Source organism: Scyliorhinus torazame, chromosome 10 (genome assembly GCF_047496885.1).
Source record: "Scyliorhinus torazame isolate Kashiwa2021f chromosome 10, sScyTor2.1, whole genome shotgun sequence".
Taxonomy (NCBI): Eukaryota; Metazoa; Chordata; class Chondrichthyes; order Carcharhiniformes; family Scyliorhinidae; genus Scyliorhinus; species Scyliorhinus torazame.
Window position 1 is genome coordinate 9,069,867 of NC_092716.1, and position 14,519 is coordinate 9,084,385.

At 57.0% G+C, this 14,519-nt stretch overlaps 1 protein-coding gene across 2 annotated transcripts in view; it reads right to left on the reverse strand.

Annotated features, from left to right (window-relative positions):
• bean1 (brain expressed, associated with NEDD4, 1) overlaps positions 1-14,519 on the reverse strand; it is a 214,722-nt gene that overhangs the window by 130,928 nt on the left and 69,275 nt on the right. For both annotated transcript variants that reach the window (XM_072517817.1, XM_072517816.1), the window contains one exon: positions 11,133-11,267. In XM_072517817.1, coding sequence (XP_072373918.1) covers positions 11,133-11,267 — 135 coding nt within the window. The remainder of the gene's footprint in view (positions 1-11,132; positions 11,268-14,519) is intronic.

The following is a 14,519-nucleotide window of genomic DNA, read 5'->3' on the forward strand; positions in this document are numbered from 1 at the left end:
GCCAGTGCCAGCGCCAGATGGCAGAGGCGCTCACGCCATAGCCCAGTCTCCGCAGGCCATGGCCCAGTCTCAGCAGGCCATGGCCCAGTCTCTGCAGGCCATCGCTGAGGGCATCGGCGCCAGTGGCCATGTGCGAGCCAGCGTCGCACTGTCACAGACAGGGTTTGCCAACCCCCTGGGCTCCATGGCTGCAAACCTGCAGACCCCTGTCGATACCAGCACGGGCCTCCAGGACTGGCAGCGCCAGATGTCGGGGGGGGCGTCGGATGGCCAGTCCGTTCGCATCCCCCACCCATGTAGAGGCCTGGGGGCCATCGGGCACCCCGAGGGAGGAGGAGGTGGTGTGGTCCGTCCTGGCTCCCCCTGTAGGGGAGGTCCCGGTACACCGCGACACCTCGGACTCCCCCCCCTTCCGTCCCAGGTGCATCGGGTGGGCAACGGGCAGGACAGGCTGGCAGCTCGCCATCCCAGTTGCCCGGGCCGCAGCCTGGCCCATCTAGGCCAGGACGCCCCAGGAAACGGCCGCCAAAGGGATCCAGTGTCAGAGGGCAGGAATCACAGGAGTCCACCTCCAGTTCTGCTGTACCGTCTGGGGAACCACATAGACGTAGTCAAAGGGCCCGTAAGGCCAAACAATTAGACACTGAGTAGGTTGGCACGGGTGCAGGGCACAGATGAGTTTTAGGGGCTAGGGCACGTGCATGAACTCCTTTGGTTATTAAAGTCAATGTTACATTGGCAGCACGGTAGCATTGTGGATAGCACAATTGCTTCACAGCTCCAGGGTCCCAGGTTCGATTCCGGCTTGGGTCACTGTCTGTGTGGAGTCTGCACATCCTCCCCGTGTGTGCGTGGGTTTCCTCCGGGTGCTCCGGTTTCCTCCCACAGTCCAAAGATGTGCAGGTTAGGTGGATTGGCCATGATAAATTGCCCTCAGTGTCCAAAATTGCCCTTAGTGTTGGATGGGGTTACTGGGTTATGGGGATAGGGTGGCGGTGTTGACCTTGGGTAGGGTGCTCTTTCCAAGAGCCGGTGCAGACTCGATGGGCCGAATGGCCTCCTTCTGCGCTGTAAATTCTATGATAATCTACACCTACAGAAGCTGCCTTTGTGCTCTGTCCAAAGCGTGCGGGGGTGTCATGTACGTTAAGCGCAAGTGTGTGTGTGAGGGGTGGTCTTACCTCAGCCCCAGGTGAGTCTGCCCCCTTCCCCCTGGGCCGCCATCAACACCCCCCGGGCAGAGGACGGGACCGTGCGCTGCAGTGTCACAGCCGCATGCAGGGATGGTCCGGGTGGATGGTGGTACTGTGGCCATGGGTCAGACATAGTCCAACGATGTAGAGCCAGGAGCTCACCGCAGGGCGGGTTGTCATCATCCTCCATGGCCTGCAATAGACACGCGTCCACCCGCAACTGTGTGAGCCCGGCCCATTGTGCCGCAGGTGGATCGGCAATGGGGGGGGGTGGTGTGCATGCGGGTGGGGTGGGTGGGGTTGGGGAGGGGGGTGAGGGTGCTGGGTGGGTGGATGGGTGGGGGGTGTGGGTGGTCGGCTGTTGCCATGGTGTGCGGTCTGTGGCCAGACTACCTGATTCCCACGCCCATCTAGTCAGTGAAGCGGGCGTCTATCAGTCTGTCCCGTGCCCGCTGGGCCAGCCGGTAACGGTGGACAGCCACCCGCCTGTGTCTACCCCGCCTGCCCTGACCATTACCCCCATCCCCCTCATCTGGGGAGGACTGCGCCTCTTCCTGCTGCTCCTCCACTCCGCCCTCCTCTGCCTGCGGCACATCGCCCCTCTGCTGGGCTATGTTGTGCAGGATGCAGCACACCACAATGATGCGGTCGACCCTATCTGACCGATACTGGAGGGCATCGGCGCCAGTGGCCATGTGGTGTGCTGCAGAGAGGTCCAGGCACCTGAAACGCATCTTCAGCACGCCAAAGCACCTCTCTATCACTCCCCTTGTCGCTACATGGGCATCATTGTAGCGGTTCTCCGCCTCATTGCGTGGCCTCCGTATAGGCGTCATCAGCCACGATCGCAATGGGTAGCCCCTGTCGCCCAGCAACCAGCCCCTCAGCCGGGGATGGCGTCCCTCGTACATGCCGGGGATGGATGACCGCGACAACACGTATGAGTCGTGTACACTGCCTGGGTAACGGGCGCAGACGTGCAGGATCATCATGCGGTGGTCGCAGACCACCTGTATGTTCATCGAATAGGTCCCCTTCCTATTGGTGAACACGGCCCTGTTATCTGCAGGTGGCCGCACGGCGACGTGCATCCCATCGATCGCGCCCTGGACCATGGGGAATCCGGCCACGGCAGAGAAGCCCACGGCCCGGGCATCTTGGCTGGCCCGGTCCACGGGGAAGCGGATGTAGCGGTGCGCCATGGCATATAGGGCATCTGTCACTGCCCGGATGCACCGATGCACCGATGTCTGCGATATGCCGGACAGGTCCCCACTCGGTGCCTGGAATGACCCCGTTGCATAAAAGTTCAGGGCCACCGTAACCTTGACGGACACGGGGAGAGGGTGTCCCCCGCCAGTGCCACGCGGTGACAGGTGTGCCAGCAGGTGGCAGATGTGTGCCACGGTTTCCCGCCTCATCCGGAGTCTCCTCCTGCATTCCCGGTCCGTGAGGTCCTGGTATGACTGCCAGTGCCGGTACACACGGGGCGCCCTCGGGTGCCTCCGTTGCCGTGGGGCCGCGACGTCCTCCTCCCCCTCCTCGTCCTGTCGGTCAGGTGTCCCTCCAGCCTGGGCGGCTGCCGCCTGTCCCTCTGCGGCAGCCTGCGCCGCCTCTCTGGCACGCTCCTCCTCCTCCTCCTCCTCCTCCTCCTCCTCGTCCTGTCGGTCAGGTGTCCCTCCAGCCTGGGCGGCTGCCGCCTGCCCCTCCGCGGCAGCCTGCGCCGCCTCTGTGGCACGCTCCTCCTCCTCCTCCTCATCCAGGGCAACATAGACATGAGCGGCTGCCGCCACGGCGGCCAACATCGCTGGATGATCGGAAAACATGACGGCCTGGTGGGGGGGAGGGGAACGGCGACATGTCGTCATTGCCCATATCCCCTCCTCCCCCCAGCCAGGTGGCATGGACCGCATGGGTCCAACTGTTGGAGGCTGGCACCTGGCCAGGTGGACCAACTCACTTGCCCTCGCATCCCCCTCCCCGGCACGGACCCCCCATCCCCCTCCCCGGCACGGACCCCCCCCAACCTCCACCCCGGCACGGACCCCCCCAACCTCCACCCCGGCACGGACCCCCCATCCCCCTCCCCGGCACGGACCCCCCCCCCAACCTCCACCCCGGCACGGACCCCCCCCCCAACCTCCACCCCGGCACGGACCCCCCATCCCCCTCCCCGGCACGGACCCCCCATCCCCCTCCCCGGCACGGACCCCCCATCCCCCTCCCTGGCACGGACACCCCCAACCTCCACCCCGGCACGGACCCCCCATCCCCCTCCCCGGCACAGACCCCCCCCCCCAACCTCCACCCCGGCACGGACCCCCCATCCCCCTCCCCGGCACAGACCCCCCCCAACCTCCACCCCGGCACGGACCCCCCCCCATCCCCCTCCCCGGCACGGACCCCCTCCCGGCACTCCCCTGGAGCCCAGCCTATTCTAACCACCCCCCCGCCGCACACACACACACACACACACAACCCGAGACACACCTCTCGTCACGCATTCAGACTGCGGCCACGCCATCGCCTGCCCAGAGCCAACCCCCCAGGCCGTCACTCACCTCCACGCTGGTCGGCGTGAACCTGGAGCACCGGGTCACGCCGATGAAAAGGAGGTTTAATTTACGTCGATGTGAACGGTCATCACGTCGACGGGACTTCGGCCCATCCGGAAGGGAGAATATCGGCAGGCCGAAAATCGGCTGCCTTGCGCAGACCCGTGACATTCTCCGACGGCAGCGGCGCCATGAACGCCCCGCCGACTTTTCTCCCTTCGGAGACTTCGGCAACCGGCGGGGGCGGGATTCACGGCGGCCAACGGCCATTCTCCGACCCTCTGGGGGGTCGGAGAATGACGCCCCTGGTGTGGACCCCCTGTAGCTTTCTGGCTCACGGATGCCAGCTGGAAAAAGCTGACAGTTAGCGTTGTACGAGACACTCTGTTGCTCTTAAATAAAAAGCAGAATACCGTGGCTGCAGCAATTCTGGAATGGGATCGAACATGCTGGAAAACAATCAGCCGGTCCACCAGTCTCTGCGGAGAGCGAAACAGTCATTGACCTATCATCAGTTGAAAGGAGTACAGGTAAATCGCTGTTCCACCTGCAGGAAAAAGTGTTCAGGGTCCTGGGTGGTGAAGTGAGGGGGTGAAAGGGCAGGTGTTGTACTTCCGGCCACTGCCGGTTCCAGGTGAATGGGAGGGGGTGTGGGGGGTGACTGAGGAGTGGAATGTTTAGTTCCAAAGGCAGCTCTGTCAATAAGCCTAGACATCATCAAATCCAGGTTTATTCTGAGCAGATACCACTTCTCCATCAACTCCCCCAGTGCCACCTGATATCCCCATTATTCCTACAGTGCAGTCTATTTAAACATCAAGTGAAATCTATTAAACGATAAACGCAATTGAAACACCAATTCTAACTCGAATGCTGGGGAACGGAACTCTTTCCTGACATGGGCCTGGGTCTGAGGGAGGAAACGTTTCCCTCAGAATGGTGGAGCAAAGCAGAGGGGTGGGTATGTCGGCACGGTGGTCAGATCTGTGGCCCGACTGCGCTGGGTACCCGGGGTCGATTCCGACCTCGGGCGACTGTTCGTGCGGAGTCTGCACGTTCTCCCCGTGTCTGTGTGGGTTTCCTCCGGGTGCTCCGGTTTCCTCCCACAGTCCAAAGACGTGAAGGTTAGGTGGATTGGTGATGACCAATGTGTGGGGGGGTTACAGGGATGGAGCGGGGGAGTGAGCTTGGGTAGAGTGCTCTTTCGAAGGGTCGGTACAAAGACGATAGGCTAAATGGCCTCTGTATGCACTGTGGGGTGTTAAAACCCGTATGAGACCTATGGGATTGGAGCAATCAGTCTCCCTTGAGTCTCTTCGAATACAAGCTCCTCTGCTAGGGGGAGGGAGGCCTAGATTATTCATGATTAAGATCTGTATAAATTCGGCCAGGTATGGACCAACTGTAATTATAACTGCACTGCAATAAACCAAATTTTCTTTTCACTGATGTGGTATTATCAGGTATTACAGTACCCAAGAGGCCGAAGGCCATTGGTGAAACCTAGGAGTTTACCGTTGGCTGTTTGTATGTAGCTCCGCCTTGACAGGCGGGGTATAAGAACCGGTGCCGTCCCAGCAGCCCTCACTTTCTGTACCGAAGCTGCTGGAGAACAGTTCTATTCGATTAAAGCCTTCAGTTATGTTATAACCTCTTCTTTGAGTGTAATTGATCGTGTATCAATTGATTCGGTTCAGACTCACTGTGGGCTACAAATGGGGATTCTATAGATTCTACTTATGTTTCATGGAGGCATCATGCTGGAGGCCGAGGATTGAATGTGGCGACAGGTGAGTTGGAAGATGAGGAGTTTTGTTGTGGTTTTGGGAAGGAGGGGAAGGTGTGAGGGCAGAGGTGTGGGAAATGGGACGGACAAATCGCAGTGGCAGAAAATCCTTGGTTGAGGAACAAGAAAAGGAACGGCCATCAGGAGAGTTAGTGCGGGAGAGGGCATTGTCAGAACAGGTGTCATGGAGCGGAAGGAACTGGGAGAACAGAATAGAGTTCCCAGAGGAATCAGAGTGTGAGAAAGTGTGATCAAGGTGACTGAGAGGCTTAAAGTGGATATTTGTTGAAAGCTTATGAGACATGGAGACAGCGAAGGGAAGGTAAGTGTCGGAGATGGACCTGCTGTGGGTGGAAATTGGAAGCAAAGTTGATGACATTTTCCAGTTCAGGTTGAGGGCAGGAAACACCATTGATTTCGTCATTAATGTGCTCGAAAGCAAAGTTGAGAGTAGGACCTAAGTAGGACTGGGACAAAGAATGCTTCACAAAATGGCAGGAAAAGCTAGGACCACCTCGGGTATCCATAGCGACACACCGGGTGGGATTCTGAGCTCCCCCCCCCCCCTCCACTCCTCGCTGCATGTCAACCAGCAGCAGAGGCAGTACGCCACTGGCTGGCGGTGGGATCTTCCTGCCCCGCTGATGTCTACGGCGTTTCCCGTTGTTCGCCGGCCCTGCCGCCGGGGAACCAGCCATGGTTCACCGTGAGGGGGACCGGGAGAGCCCGCTGGCAAGAAGGGCCAGATAATTCAGCCACTCGAATTTGGAGGAAGTGAGTAGAATTAGAGGCGCCGTCTTTCAACGTTCAGTCATGTGGAGGAGAGCGGTGGCGATGCCTCAGACCATCCTAATGAGGACGTGGGCATAGAAGATTGGACAGTCGTGATAAAGAGAAGCCAGTTGGCGCCAGGAAACTGGAAAGGTTAAAGGTTAAAGTGACCAAAGCGTGTCAGGGGGGTTGCCCACGTCTCTGGGGCAGGGACTGGGAAAAAGGGGAATAAATATTCAGAATAGGAAGGTCTAATCTGTCAGAAAGTGTTGTGTGTTTCAGGGCAGCCCTGTTTGTGGGCCTGGGGAAGGAGGTTAAAGGAGGCTGTGCGCAGTTTTGAGGGCAAAGGTTAGAGGTCATGGAGGGAAGCTATCGAGAGGCGATGAGGTCAGTGACAGTCTGGAAGATGATAACTTGATGTTTGGTGGTGGAATCACCGGGTAGGTTGGAAGAGGTGCTAAAGAGTCGGCCTTAAGCCTCCACAATGTAGAGACGTGTTCCACTAACAGCAACAGTGCTTCCCTTCTCAGCGGGTTCAACAACTATCTCACATCTGGACCTGAGAGAACAGAGTGCCGTGAGTCCGATGACGGTGGGTCAGAGTTTGTGATGGAAGTAGAGAAATTAAGGTGGCTGATGTCGCACTGGCCGTTCCCGGTAAAAGGATCTAGCAAGGGAGGGTGTCCAGGTGGAGCAGGATTTCTGGAGATAGAATGAGTCAAGCACAGTGGTTAGCACAGTTGCTTCACAGCTCCAGGGTCCCAGGTTCGATTCCCGGCTTGGGTCGCTGTCTGTGTGGAGTCTGCACGTTCTCCCCGTGTGTGCGTGGGTTTCCTCCGGGTGCTCCGGTTTCCTCCCACAGTCCAAAGATGTGCAGTTATGGGGGACTGGCCGTGATAAATTGCCCTTAGTGTCCAAAAAAGGGATGGGATTTCTGGGTTGCGGGGATAGGATGGCGGTGTGGGCTTAAGTGGGGTGCTCTTTCCAAGGGCCGACGCAGACTTGATGGGCCAAATGGCCTCCTTCTGCACTGTAAATTCTATGATGGTGTGCGGGAAGAGGAATTTTGGCCAAGGAAGTAGACATGGAGGCAAAGGCCAAAGGTCACTGTTCCGAAATGTTAACTTTGTTTCTGTGCCAACAGAGGCTGCCAGACCGTCTGGGGCGATTCCACCACAAATTGTGTGTCTTTATTTCACTCTCTGCAAATCTGGAGGATCTGTGCTGCCTGAGGGTGTAAATATCCACACGCCACAAGTGATCACCACAAATTGTTTCACAATGTAAACACCATTCATTGACTAGAAAACACACAAATGTTCCAGCAGACACAGACTAGGTTAGCAAGGGTGGAGAAAAATGCAAAGAAAACATGTTTGGAGATACACGCCTGGCATTCTTTTCCCGCACCCTTCATGCCTCTCAAATTCGACACTCATCCGTCAAAAAGGAGGCCCAAGCTATCGTTGAAGCTGTGCGGCATTGGAGGCATTACCTGGCTGGTAAGAGATTCACTCTCCTTATGGACCAACAGTCGGTAGCCTTCATGTTCAATAACACACAGCGGGGCAAGATCAAAAATGATAAAATCTTGCGGTGGAGAATCGAGCTCTCCACCTATAATTACGAGATCTTCTTTTGCCCCGGTAAACTCAACGAGCCCCCAGACACCCTCTCCCGAGGTACAACTGCCAGCGCACAAGTGGACCAACTCCGGGCCCTACACGACAGCCTATATCCCGGGGGTCACTCGATTGTACCATCTGGTCAAAACTCGCAATCTGCCCTACTCCGTCGAGGAAGTAAGGACAGTCACCAGGGACTGCCAGGTCTGTGCGGAGTGCAAGCCGCACTTCTACCGGCCAGACCGTGCGTGCCTGGTGAAGGCTTCCCGCCCCTTTGAACGCTTCAGCGTGGATTACAAAGGGCCCCTACCCTCCTCCGACCATAACACGTACATTCTCAGTGTGGTCGATGAGTACTCCAGATTCCCCTTCGCCATCTCATGCCCCGATATGACGTCTGCCACCGTCATCAAGGCCCTCAGCACCATTTTCGCTCTGTTTGGTTTCCCCGCCTATATCCACAGTGACAGGGGATCCTCATTCATGAGCGATGAGCTGCGTCAGTTCCTGCTCAGCAGGGGTATAACCTCCAGCAGGATGACCAGCTACAGCCCCCGGGGAAACGGGCAAGTAGAACGGGAGAGTGGGACGGTTTGAAGGGCCGTCCAGCTGGCCCTACGGTCCAGGAACCTCCCAGCCTCTCGCTGGAAGGAGGTCCTCCCTGACGCTCTACACTCCATCCGGTCACTATTCTGCACCGCCACTAATAACACACCCCATGAACGTGTTTTTACCTTCCCCAGGGAAGTCCACATCTGGGGTGTCGCTCCCAACTTGGCTCGCTGCTCCAGGACCGGTCCTTCTCCGTAGGCATGTCCGACTCCACAAGGCGGACCCCTTGGTGGACAGGGTTCACCTGCTCCACGCAAACCCTCAATATGCCAACGTTGAGTCCCCCGACGGCCGCCAAGATACTGTCTGACTCAGGGACCTGGCACCGTCAGGCTCCACCCCAACACACACCTCCACCAATGCGCCCCCGCCCCCCCCCCCCCAGCTCCCACCGCGCCGCCAATATTGACCCCACCAGACCACCACCCCTCCCCTTTTCCGCACAAGAGGACAAAGAGGACTTCTGCACGCTCCCGGAGTTCCCCGATGACTGACCAACATCAGCACCGCCACCCCCGCCATCGGTGCCACCTCCCTACCGCCAGCACCGACTTCGCCGCCACCATTACGCCGCTCCCAACGAAGCACCAAAGCACCGGACCGGCTGAACCTTTGACGGACTCCGGACCGTCAACGTGGACTTTTCTTTCCCTACCTCTGTACATAATTGCACTAATTGTATACAGTTTCATGTCACCCCCGCCGGACTCATTTTTAACGGGGGGTGAATGTGGTGAACCACTGTAATAGGAGATGTAAGGTAGGACCTGCACTACAGGTTCGCCGGTAGCTCCTGCCGGCTGGCTCCGCCCACGGAGAACTGTATAAATATGCATGACCTCCAGTGCCCTGCCATTTCGCCAGCTGCAGCAGGAGGCCACGCATCTGACTGTAATAAAGCCACAGTTGTACCCAACTTTAGTCTTTGTGCAATTGATCGTGCATCACCCTACTCCATCGAGGAAGTCAGGGCTGTCACCAGAGACTGCCAGGTCTGCGCGGAGTGTGAACCGCACTTATACCGGCCAGACTGTGCGCGCCTGGTGAAGGCCTCCCATTGCTTTGAACGCCTCAGGATGGACTTCAAAGGGCCCCTCCCCTCCACTGACCGCAACACGTACTTTCTTAATGTGGTCAACGAGCATTCCCGATTCCCCTTCGCCGTCCCATGCCCCGATATGACGTCTGCCACCGCCATCAAAGCCCTCAACACCACCTTCGCTTTGTTCGGTTTCCCCGCCTACGTCCATAGCAACCGGGAATCCTCATTTATGAGCGAGGAGCTGCGCCAGTACCTGCTCAACAGGAGCATTGCCTCGAGCAGGACGACCAGCTACAACCCCCGAGGAAACGGGTAGATGGAGGGGGAGAATGGGACGGTCTGGAAGGCCGTCCAGCTGGCCCTACGGTCCAGAAATCTCCCGGCCTCCCGCTGGCAGGAGGTCCTCCCCGATGCACTTCATTCCATTCAGTCGCTCCTTTGCACTGCGACTAACGAAACCTCCCATGAACGTCTCTTTGCCTTCCCCAGGAGGTCCACTTCCGGGGTTTCGCTCCTAACGTGGCTGGCAGCTCCAGGGCCCGTTCTCCTCCGCAAGCACGTGCGGCTCCACAAGGCGGACCCATTGGTTGAGAGAGTACAGCTACTCCATGCGAACCCTCAGTACGCCTACGTAGCGTACCCCGACGGCCGCCGAGACACAGTCTCCCTCAGGAATCTGACACCAGCTGGGTCCCCACACCCCTCTGCCCCGGCGCCACCCTCCCCTCCCCCAGTGCAGCCCCCGCTCCTGGACAATCCGTCCTCCCCTTGCTCCCACCCGGAGATGAAGAGGATTTCGACACGCTCCCGGAGTCACCGAAGACCAAGCTGACGCCTGAGTCGCCACCAGCACTGCGGCGTTCTCAACGACAGATCAAGGCACCCGATCGTCTAAATTTGTAACCTTCTCTGTAATTTTAAAACCAATCTGTCTGTATATAGTTTTCCACCACTCCCGCTGGACTCATTTTTAACAGGGGGTGAATGTGGTAGTCACCACTGTTGTATTATATTGTATATATGGGTATTACGGTAAGGCCTCAGTACTACAGGTACGGGGGTAGAACCCTGCCTGTTGGCTCCGCCCAGGAGGCGGAGTATAAATGTGTATGCTCTCCGAACAGCCATTTCTTAAGCTGCTGTAGGAGGCCACACATCTCTGTGTAATAAAGCCTCGATTACATTCTACTCTCGTCTCGTCGTAATTGACAGTGCATCAGCCTTCATCCCACCCAAGTTATCTACAAGACAATGGAACTACCAGCCCAGAGTTGGAAGATTCAGGCCAGGTGAACGGCCACTTGGCCAAGGTGTTGGCTGCAAATGGTACTCGTGAGATCCCTACCCCAGCAAACCTCAGCACATTTGGGAGAGGAGGTGAGAGGGTTAATTGGGAGGGGAAATACTCAAAAGGACGAGGTAAAAAGTTAATTGTGTCAATGAGGAAAGCGAGAACAGGACTATGAGAAGGATGGGTCCCTGATTAAGCTTTGCTGTGGGTGATTTCTGGTGCACACTGTGTGAAGTAGTTTCAAAGGCACAACTTACTTGAACATATTAACTTGATGGAGGTATACTCTCGGCCACAGTCCTTCCTGTAGTGACAACGCAACCAGTTGAGGAGACACAAGCCATTCCCACATTGTAGCTCTTCCTTCTTACACGGCAGTATGTTTTGTTCAGCTGATTGAATGAATGGAAATGGACATGGGTTACACTGCAAAGGACGTTAAAGTCAGCTGCTGATCAATACATCGTAATGGTGACATTACATTCCTGTTCATTCCCAACATACAGAATTCCAATGACCCTCATCCATTCCTTTTAACTCCTAATCTATTGAATCCCAAGGGAGCAAAGTTTACCCATTCACTCGCCTTGTATAGAATTCTATAGGCGCAAAACATCTTCAATCACTCCCATTACAGCAATCCCATTGGTGCAAACACCTATCCGTTCACTCCCATTGTAAACACTCTCAAAACCCCTTTCCATTCAGTCCAGGAAAGGGCAACAGACAGATGGGAACACCACCGCCTGCAAGCTCCCCTTCGACCCACTCACCATCCTGACTTGGAAATATATCGGCCGTCCTTTCACTGTCGCTGGGTCAAAATCCTGGAACTCCCTCCCTAACAGCACAGTGGGTGTACCTACACCACATGGACTGCAGCGGTTCAAGAAGGCAGCTCACCACCGCCTTCTTTCCTCGCACAGTGGTTAGCACTGCTGCCTCACAGCGCCAGGGACCCGGGTTCGATTCCCGGCCTTGGGTCACTGTTTGTGTGTAGTTTGCACGTTCTCCCCGTGCCCGTGTGGGTTTCCTCCGGGTGCTCCGGTTTCCTCCCACAATCCCACAGAGGGTTAGGTGGATCAGCCGTGCTATATTGCCCCTTAGTGTCCAAAGATATGCAGGTTAGGTGGGGTTATGGGGATAGGGCGGGGGGAGTGGGCCTGGGTAAAATGCTCTTTCAGAAGGTTGGTGCAGACTTGATGTACTGAATCTTCACCTTCTGCAGTGTAAGGATTCTATGATTCTCAAGAGTAATTAGGGATGTAATTTAGCCAATGATGCCCACTCCTGTGAAATAGTTTTAAAACACTGTCAAACACAAAGTAATTTTGAACAACTTTCTTAAATCTCACTGTAGTTTTCTCTGGTTTAAGGGAGAATAATCCCAGCTTTTTCCACCCTGCTCCGTTATCATTCTGCTGCTTTTCGGGATCGTACCGCTCACAAATCGGCTACCATGGTAATACTCATTGCAACAATGACGAGCCTCGACAATACTTAACCGGCTTGTATGGCATGTCCGAAGGTTATTAAAAATGCGATGTAAATGCAAGTAGACGCAGAGAAGGTGTTTCCACTTGTGGGTGAGACCAGAACGAGGGGAGACGAAGATAAGGCGATCATTGCTTCGATGAAGAATTCGGGAGAAGCTGCTTTCCTCAGGGAGCGGTGAGGATGGCTGGAAAAGTGATTGAGCTTCCCTGTTACTCCTGTTGTTACTCCTGCTGTCAACTGGAAAGGCATCAGGAGTAGTATCGGAGGCGCTCTTCACTCTCTGCTGGCCAAACTGCGTCGGATTACATAAGGTGTGAAAGAATACCGAAGAAGCTAAAAGATTGTAAAGACTTGCATTTATATGGTGCTTTTCACGGACACCAGGGGCGGAATTCTCCGCAATCGGCGCGATGTCCGCCGACCGACGCCAAAAGCGGCGCGAATCAGTCCGGCATCGCGCCGCCCCAAAGGTGCGGAATCCTCCGCATCTTGAGGGGCCGTGCCCTCGCCTTGAGGGGCTAGGCCCGCGCCGGACTGATTTCCACCCCGCCAGCTGGCGGGAAAGGCCTCTGGTGCCCCGCCAGCTGGCGCGGAAATGACTTTGCCGGGCGGCGCATGCGCGGGAGCGTCAGCGGCCGCTCACGGCATCCCCGCGCATGCGCAGTGGAGGGGGTCACTTCCGCCTCCGCCATAGTGGAGACCATGGCGAAGGCGGAAGGAAAAGAGTGCCCCCATGGCACAGGCCTGCCCGTGGATCGGTGGGCCCTGATCGCGGGCCAGGCCACCGTGGGGGCACCCCCCCCTGGGCCAGATCACCCCCCCAGGACCCCGGAGCCCGCCCGCGCCGCCTTGTCCCGTCGGTAAGAGAGGTGGTTTGATTCTCGCAGGCATTCCAGCAGCGGGACTTCGGCTCATCGCGGGTTGGAGAATCGCCGGGGGGGGGGGATTCACGCCAGCCCCCGGCGATTCTCCGACCCGCCGGGGGGTCGGATAATCCCACCCAGGATGTATGCAGACAATGAAGTGCCTTTTGAAGTGTCGTCACTGTTTGTGGTAAACCACTGTTGCACCTATATTAGGTGATGTAAGGTAGGACAGGAACCTGTACTACAGGTTCGCAGGTAGTCCCACTGGGCTTCACCCAGTAGGAGTATAAATATGCGTGTCCTCTATTCAGCAGCCATTTGGCCAGCTGCTGTGGGAGGCCACACACCTTACTGCAATAAAACCACAGTTGTATCCAAACTGAGTCTTTGTACAATTGATCGTGCATCAATTTATTGCAGTAAGATTTTCTAGAAGATGGACCTCCGAATCAAATCAGACCGCCTGCAGCTGGATCCGCAATCGAGCGACACCAGAAAGGACTTTAATCACTGGCCAGCCTGCTTCGAGGCCGATATCAACTCAGCGACCACCCCTCTGATGGAGGCTCAGAAGATACAGATCCTGTACTCAAGGTTGAGCTCCAGCGTGTTTCCGCTGATCCAGGACGCCCCGCACTACACGGACGCCATGGCGCTCCTCAAAGAAAACTACGCACAGAAAGCGAACACACTCTTCGCCAGGCATGTACTCACCACTCGCTCTCAACTCCCTGGTGAGTCCATAGAAGACTTCTGGCAGGCCCTAATCCCACTCATCCGGGACTGTGACTGTCAGGCCGTTACAGCCACCGAACATTCTAACCTTCTTTTGCACGATGCTTTTGTAACGGGGATTGGGTCGGGCCTCATTCGCCAAAGGCTGCTAGAAGGGGCCCCGCTCGACCTAGCGAGGACTAAGAAGCTAGCACTCTCCATGGCGGTCACCTCACGTAATGCTCAGGCCTACCCCTCCGGCCTCGCGGCCCACCCCTCCTATCCATCGCGGAGCCCACAAACGGCCGCCCCAGCCGGGGCTTTACCCAGCCAATACACTTGCGCCACACGCCAATCAGTGCACCCCGGGGGTCGCCGATGTTACTTCTGCGCAAGCAGAAGCACCCTCGCCAACGCTGCCCGGCCCGCGCTGCCATTTGGAAGGCTTGCAGCAAAAAGGGCCACTTCGCTGCGTGTGCCAGGCCCACGCAGTCGCCGCTATCGCCCCCTCCCCGCTGACCCACACACAATGGGTGCCGCCATCTTCGTCCCGGTCCACGCGCAGCC